This window comes from Euprymna scolopes, chromosome 46, assembly GCF_053919585.1.
Source record: "Euprymna scolopes isolate OS-2025 chromosome 46, ASM5391958v1, whole genome shotgun sequence".
NCBI classification, from domain to species: domain Eukaryota; kingdom Metazoa; phylum Mollusca; class Cephalopoda; order Sepiida; family Sepiolidae; genus Euprymna; species Euprymna scolopes.
In genome coordinates, this window is record NC_136527.1 from 193,704,441 (window position 1) to 193,716,864 (window position 12,424).

Here is a 12,424-nt window from a genome sequence, read left to right on the forward strand (position 1 = left end):
ACATGACTTACATTGACTAAAATAAGGAGCGCCCTTTTTTAACAGAATGTAATTGTGGATGGTGTTTGTTACAAATACATCTATCATGTTCACTGGATCATTATGTTACGAGAACAAGTCCCTGTTCTTGTACGTAAGTAAAAATGAGATAGGATGGATCGAGAATTAAACTTGGTAATCTAGGTTTAAAAATGGAAAATGGAATGTAGAATTGATCGTTGTTTTGTTTCACATAAAATAGTTTAGGTATGTGGCCTAAAAAGGAATTTGATTCAATTCTGTTTATGAAAATGAAATTAAATTGAGGTTATCTAGATCCGAACAATAGAAAATGTTAAACATATTTGAAAGTAGAAATAGGTTAGAACTTGGTAATCTGGGTTTAGAACTGAAAATTGGAAAATGGAATGTAGAATTAATCATTTCACATAAAATAGTTTAGATATGTGGCTTAAAAATGAATTTGATGATTCAATTCTGTTTATGAAAATGAAATTAAATTTAATCTAGATCCGAACAATAGAAAATGTTAAACATATTTGAAAGTAGATTAGACCGAAATAGGTTAGAACAATCGGTCAACAGAATGGGATAGACATGTGAAGAACAGTGCATGTTATAGACACGTGAGGCATGTCAGGCCACGGGATCGATATGCACGTTTGTTGGCCATGCAATGACGCCATGGCTAAGAGAGGAGTTGTCAAGATAGTAAGAGCTTTAGTGAGACAAACAGAGAGTGCCGAGGCAGGGTCGAGTAAGGGTCGGATAGAGCTGACATGAGTCAGAAGGAACTCAACTTTGGAGGCGAAAGTTTACAAGTTGAAATAATGTAAGACTTTAAATTCCTTCATGCGAAACCATTGATCGGTCAAGAAATAAAGGACGTCATCATATTTTGTAACAGCTGTCGTGTGGTATGTCATTCTACGAACAAGTTATTGTGAATTTGTATTTATAAGAACTTGTGTTCCATTCATCTGTATAAAGAACTTTGTGTATGAAATCATCTTAAGAATGTCGCTCTCTCAGTATCAAGAAATAATGAATGTCCCTTCCTATGATAAAAGACTGATAATCCTCATTTCAAAAATGTGTTAAGAAAATATATGTGTCAATGTTATAGAAACACTCCCCAAACTGTATAAATCTTTCTATCTCTTCTATCTTTCTATATCCCTCATCTAAATGGATTACATGTCACATTAAAATGTACTCTGTCTCTCTCTCTAATACGAACACTCAAATAGAATATATAATATACGTCTCACGAATACGAACACGCAACAAATATATAACATCCGTCCCTTACAAATATAAGCCCTCTGCAATAATTATGCGTAAATTTTAGAACTTACGCTAATTTGGACATGGCGCATAAGTACATAATGTTTTCGATATGACTTTAAACTATATCCGATTCTGAGGCCCCAGCTTGTGGGCTTTGTGGAGTGTGGAGCTACTCTTTAATTGCCATTTCTCCCAGGTCCATTATGACCCAGAGTGGTAGTACCTGTTAGGGTCCCAACTATGGGTTAAATAGAAACCGAATTATATATATATATATATATATATATATATATATATATATATATATATATATATATATTAAAATGTTTTCAAAATCATTGGATTGGGCATTAAATAACATGGAAAAGGTATAAAGTCCGAGCAGCTGAAGGAGCTGTCGGAAAGCTGCTGCAGTGCTTTACCATTTACATATCGTCACTCCAAACTGGAATTTTTTGTCAGAATAAACTCCCCGTTGCTTTACTCAAGCATCCACAAAGCAGTGGAGCTGATAAAAAAATTCATAATTATAATTCTGACGAAAACAACATCTTATTTATGCTTAAATTATGATTGTATCAATATAAAACTGAAATTCCACAGTCATTGTTAAAAAGACACGAAAATTTCGTAACGTGAACATCTAAAGATTATTTTAGATAAATAACTTTAAAATAAATATTGACATATTTTTTCTATTGCAGATACTCCTGCCTTTGTTGGATCTGGATCTTCTTTCATATTTACAACAGCGAAAATATAAACATATGTTGCAGAAAACATCCTAAATTCCAATATTTATCAAATCTCTAGAAAAATCTGAATAATAAATATCTTGGTATTCTTGTTTCAAAAATCATAATGACTAAAATATGCAAGTACACTGTAAATATAAACAATATTTTTGTTTAATATGTAAATATACTTCTAAGAAAACATCTAGTGCAACATAGGATAAGCATTATTTTGGATCTATTTTTTTCTCAGAAAGGAAATCTAATGCCACAAAATATACACCACGCTGAGGCCACATCATATTCTTGTGAAGTGTGTGAATATATTTGTCATGAGAAACAAAAATTAGCAAGGCATATGAAAACTCACCCTGGAAGAAAAACATATTCTTCTGAACAATGTAATCTTTCTTGTACTACAAAATCAAATTTGGAGGAACATATAAAATCTCACACTGGCGAAAAGCCATATTCTTGTGAATTATGCGATTATTCTTGTTCTAGAAAATCAAACCTAGCAAGGCATATGAAAACTCACACTGGGGGAAAAACATATTCTTCTGAACAATGTAATCTTTCTTGTACTACAAAATCAAATTTGGAGGAACATATAAAATCTCACACTGGCGAAAAGCCATATTCTTGTGAATTATGCGATTATTCTTGTTCTAGAAAATCAAACCTAGCAAGGCATATGAAAACTCACACTGGGGGAAAAACATATTCTTCTGAACAATGTAATCTTTCTTGTACTACAAAATCAAATTTGGAGGAACATATAAAATCTCACACTGGCGAAAAGCCATATTCTTGTGAATTATGCGATTATTCTTGTTCTAGAAAATCAAACCTAGCAAGGCATATGAAAACTCACACTGGGGGAAAAACATATTCTTCTGAACAATGTAATCTTTCTTGTACTACAAAATCAAATTTAGAGGAACATTTAAAATCTCACACTGGCGAAAAGCCATATTCTTGTGAATTATGCGATTATTCTTGTTCTAGAAAATCAAACCTAGCAAGGCATATGAAAACTCACACTGGGGGAAAAACATATTCTTCTGAACAATGTAATCTTTCTTGTACTACAAAATCAAATTTAGAGGAACATTTAAAATCTCACACTGGCGAAAAGCCATATTCTTGTGAATTATGCGATTATTCTTGTTCTAGAAAATCAAACCTAGCAAGGCATATGAAAACTCACACTGGGGGAAAAACATATTCTTCTGAACAATGTAATCTTTCTTGTACTACAAAATCAAATTTAGAGGAACATTTAAAATCTCACACTGGCGAAAAGCCATATTCTTGTGAATTATGCGATTATTCTTGTTCTAGAAAATCAAACCTAGCAAGGCATATGAAAACTCACACTAAGGAAAAACCATATTCCTGTGCACAATGTGAATATTCAAGTTCTCGTAAAGAACATCTTATGACACATATAAGAACTCACACTGGCGAAAAGCCATATTCTTGTGAACAATGTGGAAATTCGTTTTCTCGAAAATCATATTTAGTGGACCATATGAGAACTCACACTTACGAAAAGCCATATGCTTGTGAATTATGTGAACATTGTTTTTCTCAAAAATCCAATTTAATGTCACATATGAAAACTCACAGTGGCGAAAAGCCATATTCGTGTGAACAATGTGATTATTCAAGTTCTCATAAACACCATCTAATGAGACACATGAAAAGACACACTAAAGTGTAAAAACAATAATATAGCAATATTCATGATATAAGACACAAAACAATGCGACACATTTGAAAACTTGTGAATATTTCTTTTGATAAATCAAGTTCAATGAGGCATATTCGAATCCACAAACTACTGAATGTCTAGGTAGAGTACTCCACAGCGAGACATGATGGAGTATGTACTACATCCACTGGACAATCTGTAAAAAAATTAAATATCCAACGTAGCAGAAAATCATGAGAACATCAAACAGAAAGAACAGTTGGAAAGGACATATACCATACATTACGATCATGTAATCCCTACAGCCACCTAGCTTGAAAATGCGGGTGTGAAAACTGACGTAGTTATATGGAATAAGTCAGAGAGAGTTGCAACCTTGGTGGAAGTTAATATTCCTTATAATGGTGGTCTAGACAGAGCTGTAAGGGAGAAACAGGCCAAATATCAAGATATCATGTATGATATGAAAATAAACTGAAATCGTGAGGATACTATTCATTATAAGAAAAGCTTGACTAAATATTAATAAAAATGATGTCTCAATCCATCAAGCACATCTCATGTTGAGAATTGGGACAGTCTTTATTAATAGAAATCATTTGTTTATCAAGAAGCCGTTGTCCACGACGCAATAACATGGAAATATAAGCATATACAAACAAATTCTGCAAGCCTCTATCTTTGAGAATTGTAGTCCAGTAAGGACAAAAATTCGTCAGTCAGATATTAAGTCTTGATAAAATATATACTCGTCATTTCTATCCATCATTTGTAAATACAAAGAACAGAAAATATGGAGGCTTAAAAGCTCGCCCATTGATTTTTGCTCCAACTTTGAAAATCAGAGCAAATTAGAAAATAAAAATCAAATAAAATCCTGAGACAAACAGAAAGCGAGCTCACTGAAAACAAAAACAATAATACACTGGTTCTCCCTAAATAGTTTCAGCTACACAAGTATCCTAGTTTTTAATGAACACACAAGTATAAGCTCTCACAAGTAAATTGAAGGAGAATCATAATTCCCATCATTTAGCAATATATGTTGAGAAGCAGAGTTAAAACCATATCACCATTCATCTTTTGATCTATTCGAACAGTTTCTGCCATCGACATCTCAACACTTGCAACCATGATGTTATTTGTTGATTGAATCCGTTATATGTCCCGTATCATTAGCAAAACTCCTCCATCATCACACAATTGAATTTGGTTCTCCCCCCCCCCCACTATTAACGACTAAGCTATCGCAAAGAAATCGAAAATATTCTTAGAAATTGTCGAAGCCAGAGCGTCTGTTAGTCCAGAGTAGGGAGTTGTGGGAAAGAGCTCAGTTGTTAAATGTCAAAACTACGAGAATTACAAGGACAGAAATAAAGACTTACTGTTAATACTCAGAGAGTTGTCACATAAAACAACTCCCTTCTGTATATTAACTAGATAATATCTTAAGCTGCAAGGCTCTAAATTATGAAACTCTCAATTCGAAAAACAAGAGACATCCTTATCATAAAACAAGATAACATATTGGAAACGGAAGCTCCGGAATTGGCTGGATTTTTGCAGAAAACAAATTGTTCAGATCAAACAATTTCTCTTCAGTGCTGAGACGGCTGAAGAACAGGAGGTGCAGCTCAGTTTAATATATAAGAGAGAAGTAGGAGGAAACACAAGGGTAGAACCACAACAGTTGACATAAGAATAAAGAAAGCAAGAAACCGAAAATAAACGGTTTAAATAGAATGTACGATTGTTTTAATAAATTTAATAATGGACACAGAAACGTCATTGGAAAATCAAGAGCTCGAGGATTAGTGAAGTTTTATATTAGAGAATGAATGATGGAACATACAATGAGGAGAGCAAAGAAATCTATGCTTTGATTAAAAGCAACAAAAAACAATCATAAATGATACGATAATGGATAAATGACACGATAATAAATAACGATAAAACACAAGCTGAATGGATTCCAAAATTACCAAAACATTAATTTAATAAGACATGACAACTCACATGGAGAACACAGCCTTGGCTCTATCTGCCCATATTGGCATGGGGTGGCGGCCATCTACATCGTGTCGCTATTGTGAGCATTGGGTAATATATCCGAAAATCCAAACCTCAAAACAGTACACCAACATCACTTAATAAGGGCCATTTTCCACACGATTGCCTTATAAATGAGAAAGAATTAGAAAACAAATCTGCTACGGAAATATCCCACAAGAGACACAAGCAATACACGAAAAAATAGAAGAATGAGCCAATAATATTCCGCGTGAATTGAATAAGGACCATTTATGACTTATGATGAGCATTATAATTGCTGACAATAATCAAGACTTACTAATGACTTTAAGGTGTTTTTTAGAATATGAATATAAATATGCTCCTTAGATTATCTGTAAAAAGTAAAATACCGAATGCCTTAGCAAGTGTTTTGCACTGTTGTGAACATATACAGAAATACACAATCCATTATTGTGTAATTCCTATGGTTATGTATCAAAAAACATATCTACTAAAGCAGACATCGTTATATGAAACGCGAAATAATATGAATAACCTTAGTAGAAATAAGTGTCTCCAACGATGCAACATTAAACAAAGATAAGAGGGAAAGATAACGAAATACGAAAGACGTTTGTACGACATGAAAAGAAATTGGAATCTTAGGAAGATGATAATCATATTTAAATGATGTAATTATATCGGTATTATAGGATTAACTGGACTCATTTACAAGAAATTGGAAAACTACCTGGCAAATATACCCTGTGACAGGAAATTGGAAAACTACCTGCCAAATATACCCTGTGACAAGAAATTGGAAAACTACCTGCCAAATATACAACGTGGCAAGAAATTGGAAAACTACCTGCCAAATATACAATGTGGCAAGAAATTGGAAAACTACCTGCCAAATATACAATGTGACAAGAAATTGGAACACTTCCTGGCAAATATACTCGGTGACAAGAAATTGGAAAACTACCTGCTAAATATACAATATGGCAAGAAATTGGAAAACTACCTGCCAAATATACTCTGTGACAAAAAATTGGAAAACTACCTAACAAATATACCCGGTGACCTGAAATGAAATGATATTTCCCTTTAAAATATTTACGTCATTTTAATGCCAATGTAAGAGTAGGATACGCATTCGAAAACACATTTTATTATTTTAAAACAACATAATCTATTGAAAATAAGTAACATTATCCTAAATCGAAAATATGCTAACTCTATGACAGCTTCTATGAAAAATACCATGAACAGAAAAAAGCGCTGTCCATTGACTTCCTCGATCTAACGAACGCTATTAACTGTGAGGCCTAAACAACAAATCCAATTTACAGTAATATATTCCTTCATACTTAACTCCAAATACCCATTGGCAGGGCAGCAACGACCATTGTTGTATGGACGATAAGGATCTGGAATAGTACGATAATGATCACTAAACAAATGAAAGTGTACGGGGATTACATGCCCAATGTAGAACTGGTCATTTACCCCCGCCATTGAAGCTCAAACTCATTCTAAATTCTTACCAACTCGTTGAAAGCTTCTCACATTTTTGCATTTCAAATTTTTACTTTTCGTTTGCCGTATATATTGAATATAATGACCGTACAGATTGCAAATAAAATCATGATATCAGATTAAAACTGTTTGTCTTTATTTGTGCAGAAAAGTTACAGATTTTTCGAACATGTTTTTTCCTCACATACACACACCCACATGTACGCACGCACATACGCACAAACACGCACATATATTCACGTTCACGTATATACATTCACATTCATGTGCATACATACACACGCTAACGTACACACATGTACCCACACATACGCGCACATGTACGTACACATAGGAAACGTCACTTTCCCTGAAAGGAAATCCAGACATGCGCAGTCAGAACACTGACCCCGGTATAAAAGTCAACAACACCATTAACATCCTCTTTCTTCCCTTTTGCTTTGATTCATTACCAGACAAGTTCGCGTCTACAGAAGACTTTTACACGTGGACGAGTACTACGATGTACGCGCGGCTTTACTGAGGTCAACCTCCTCTCTCTTTCTTTGTCTACATACTGGACTGTCATTTCTCGTTCCTCTACTTCATTCCTCTTTTTTTCCACGCGCATGGTCGTCAACGACTGAATGAACCCGTGTTCCACCTAAACCCTTTATTTTCGACAGAAAATAAACGACATGTTTACTTTATTCAGCAATTGAGTTTTGTTTCCTTCTTTCCATTCATTTCATTCTCTTCTTTTGTAGCGAGTTAGGATTATTATATCCTGGTCCGCAATAAGATAAACAAACATTTCTTTAAACAATTCAGTTACTTTATTGCGTAGCCAAAAAACAGTAATAGAAAATTCGCAATTGTATTTTATTTGTATAAAGAAAAAAATTCAAAAGTCGTATTAAAGTTTTTCCTTCTCTAATACGCTGAACTATAATTCATGGGGAGATGAATAATGTCAGCAATGATTACATTATTCAACAAAGAAATCCTTTTTAGGTTCATCTCTAACTCATGGAACATAATTTTATTTTAAAAAATATCATTTTGTAATCTAATTTGTTAAGTTGTTCTAAGCACTTTATATTTTGATAAATTCAAAAGATATTATCAGATTTACGATTACATTAATATGAGTTGTTAGAGGTATTGAGAAACTATTAAAATACACATAAGTATTGATTCATATCTGAACATAACCAGAAGTATAATATGCGTATACTTGATCAAAAATTATGTACTTTCTATATATTTTATTATATTTTTAAATGTTGTTAATGATAATAGTATAATATGCGTATACGTGATAAAAGCTTATGTAATTTTTATCTTTTTTATTTTATTATTAAATGTTGTTTCTGATAATATTTTAATCTGAATTTGCTTGGTAAAACTTTATGTAATTTCATCTTTTTGTTTAATTAATGCATTTCATGCGCATATACGGAGGACATTGCTGTAGCTGTAAATATTAATAATACATATTATATGAATACATTTTGACATTTTAATAAAGAATTGAGTTGTTTGTTAAAGATATATTACTATGCATAAGTAAAAATGTTTAACACTCTCTACATAACATGTGAAAATATCATGAATATGACGCAACGGATACATCACCGCCATTAATTCAATTCGACTTTAATAATTCAATAATTATTGTATTTTATTTAATTTTTTACTTATTATAAATAAAATAATTCTGTGTTTGTTTTTGTAGTTATTTAACTTGTACATATAATTGATCCATTGGTTATTTTTTTTCTGTGTTTTTTTTTGTAGTCATTTAACTTTTACAAAAGTTCTGAACCTAGTAACTCAGTTGGTCATGGGTTCAGTAGAAATCGACTTTTTTAGGTTAATTCTTAAATGTTGTTCTCCGTATATATGAAAGACATTGCTGCAGATGTAAATAAATATTAAATATGTTATATAAATAAATTTAAGTATTTTTATAATGGATTGATGTTGTTCTCCGTATATATGAAAGACATTGCTGCAGATGTAAATAAATATTAAATATGTTATATAAATAAATTTAAGTATTTTCATAATGGACTTTTTTAGGTTAATTCTTAAATGCTGTTCTCCGTATATATGAAAGACATTGCTGCAGATGTAAATAAATATTAAATATGTTATATAAATAAATTTAAGTATTTTCATAATGGACTTTTTTAGGTTAATTCTTAAATGCTGTTCTCCGTATATATGAAAGACATTGCTGCAGATGTAAATACATATTAAATATGTTATATAAATAAATTTAAGTATTTTCATAATGGACTTTTTTAGGTTAATTCTTAAATGTTGTTCTCCGTATATATGAAAGACATTGCTGCAGATGTAAATAAATATTAAATATGTTATATAAATAAATTTAAGTATTTTCATAATGGACTTTTTTAGGTTAATTCTTAAATGTTGTTCTCCGTATATATGAAAGACATTGCTGCAGATGTAAATAAATATTAAATATGTTATATAAATAAATTTAAGTATTTTTATAATGGATTTTTTTAGGTTAATTCTTAAATGTTGTTCTCCGTATATATGAAAGACATTGCTGCAGATGTAAATAAATATTAAATATGTTATATGAATAAATTTAAGTATTTTTATAATGGATTGAGTTGTTTAATAAAAATAATGTTTGTACCGGTGAAAATATTTAACATACTCTACATTACGAATATTGTTTAAGGAATACATCTTCAATAATTTATTTTATGGTCGACGTATTTTCTTTGACACCATCGTGATAGAATACACAATCGTGAATGAGTTTTTAAATAATTTATTTCTTTTAATACATTAAGTTGCTGACATTATTTTTTTCAGACTGAATCCCTTTCCAATCTTATCAAAAAAGATATTTTCTTTTTTAAACAAAATACAAAATTTAGTTGATTATTTGCTTTCTTTGTGTTTTTTAATTTAAGTTATGAATGTTTCCTTTTTTATTTTGTATTTTACTTATAATTAAAATAATTCTGTGTATAAATGATGTGTTTGTTTTTTTTTTAAATTTATTTCAATGTTGTATACAATTAATTCATAGTTAATTTAGTAACTCAGTTGATCATGAGTTCAGTAGAAATCGACTTTAACTTACAATTTTTACAATTTACAATATATATAATTTGGCGATATTAGATACAAACCTAAACATAAATAAATGTGGATGATTATAAATAAACTTTAATTAAAATTTTAAAACAAGAAATCATACTAAAAACATTTTTAATTATTGCTAAAAAACTGATGATAGCGAGTTTTTAATTATTGCTAAAATACTGATGATAGCGAGTTTTTATTCGCAGAACCCCTATGTAAAATAGTTTATACTGCATGAATAAATACACACATATTCACACAAAATTAATCGATAATCTATTTGCATATCAGTTATATAAATGGTATTGAACACTTAGGGTTGTTCTGCTTTCTATTTGATTGTCGATGCTAATGTCGTTTTTAACAATTTTACGATAAAATGATTGATGTCTGCTAAGACAATTTCACGATTAAATCGGGTTTTATATATTTTAAATTGTATTCTTTTAATCTTTTTGAATTTTATATTTATTAAATTCCATGCAGAAAACTTAAATTATATCCAAAGTGGATAGAAAATGCGTTTGATTTGACAAATTTCTCAATAGTTGTGTGTTTGCATCTTGTTTATTTCTTACATCAAAATTTCAATTGTTTTCACTTTTAACCAACTTTTCACACGAATGCTTCTACGGGATATTTTTTAAAAAAGATTCGACAAAAACAATAAAAAGTTAGAAAAACAAATAAAAAAATGAAAGCAGTAAATGTTACTTATCTACATTTACTATAAGTTTTTATCTTTAATTCTGTATTGAACTGGGAAATGCTTAAAATAAATTAATTTCAACTATAGTTAGAATTAGAAAATATGGATGACATTGAACATAGAATATCGATAATCGCTAAAAACCGAAAATTGAATAAAAATCACGGCTAAAACAATTGAACCAAAAAATATTGGACGGGAAATTAATGTTCAATCGAACTGTACATTATTTATTATCAATAAATTCAATTCAACATTAAAATGTAACAACAGATGACAATAGTAACGTTAACCGGCATTTTTGTGGATTTAAATAAAATGGAAGATTTTAAAATATATTTTAAAACTATTCCTCAAACATTTCTTCACTGTACATCTTCATCGTGTTAGCTTTTATTCATTGTCTTACTACTTCATAAAAACAATAAAAAATATAGTAGGTTATTCATTAACAAAGTATATTTTAGAACCTCAGTTGCAATTAGAGAATTTTGAAAAAGAATCTCGCCTTTCTTGCTTTGATTGTGTCTCTCAATGTGTGGAATTTAAAGAAAAACTCTGTCTCACCTCAAACAACATGTATAGGCAGCAACACGTATCAAGGCCAAGAGGCCACTCAAGGATAAGGGTTAAAGAGTGTACAGTAGAAATTAGACAATATAGTAATCGTTAGTAATGGAGATTCGGTAATTTTTTTAACTTATATGGAACGGCTCATCAAAAACTTGTTTATCTTAGACTTGAAACAACCATATTGTAGTCAGCCGGAAAGCAGGAAAATGGAAGACAATTCCATAGGCGTGAAGTTCTAAGAAAGAAGCTTTGTTCATGGAATCTATGCTTAGGTTTAGGCACAGATAAAGAGTGGGGGAAATTAGTGATAGTGTTTTCTGCTAGACGATGTTTCTTGTGAAAATTTGGCGACGGGGAGTCATAGAATGGTCTTGCCATGAAAATAAGGATAAAGCAGAGACAAACTCGCAACAAGGTTGCAGGGAAGAGAAAAGGCTACGAAAAACTCTGTCTCACCTCAAACAACTTTGCTCAGAATGGCTATTAATCAAAATCATTAAGGTGATTATGCGGAAACTTTAACAAATATATATCTATTATAGTTACCTTTAAACTTCTACATGCTAATATAGTAAAGGAAACGGGGAGGGAATTTCCGAGCAGTCTGAAGAGATAAACTATTCGAATAGAATGCCTTCCAGCATCTACATGTCACAAAATTGAATCCACTATGACTATGTAATTCCTACGATTACGGATCTAAAAACTAATCTATTAAAGCTGACACAGTAATGT

At 31.0% G+C, this 12,424-nt stretch overlaps 1 protein-coding gene across 1 annotated transcript in view; it reads left to right on the plus strand.

The window, feature by feature from the left end:
* Positions 1 to 7,755, plus strand: part of LOC145270826 (uncharacterized) — a 29,137-nt gene extending 21,382 nt beyond the window's left edge. The window contains exon 2 of the mRNA XM_080126399.1: positions 1,995 to 7,755. Coding sequence (XP_079982525.1) covers positions 2,290 to 3,750 — 1,461 coding nt within the window. The 5' untranslated portion in view covers positions 1,995 to 2,289 and the 3' untranslated portion in view covers positions 3,751 to 7,755. The remainder of the gene's footprint in view (positions 1 to 1,994) is intronic.
* Positions 7,756 to 12,424: the final 4,669 nt, after the last annotated feature.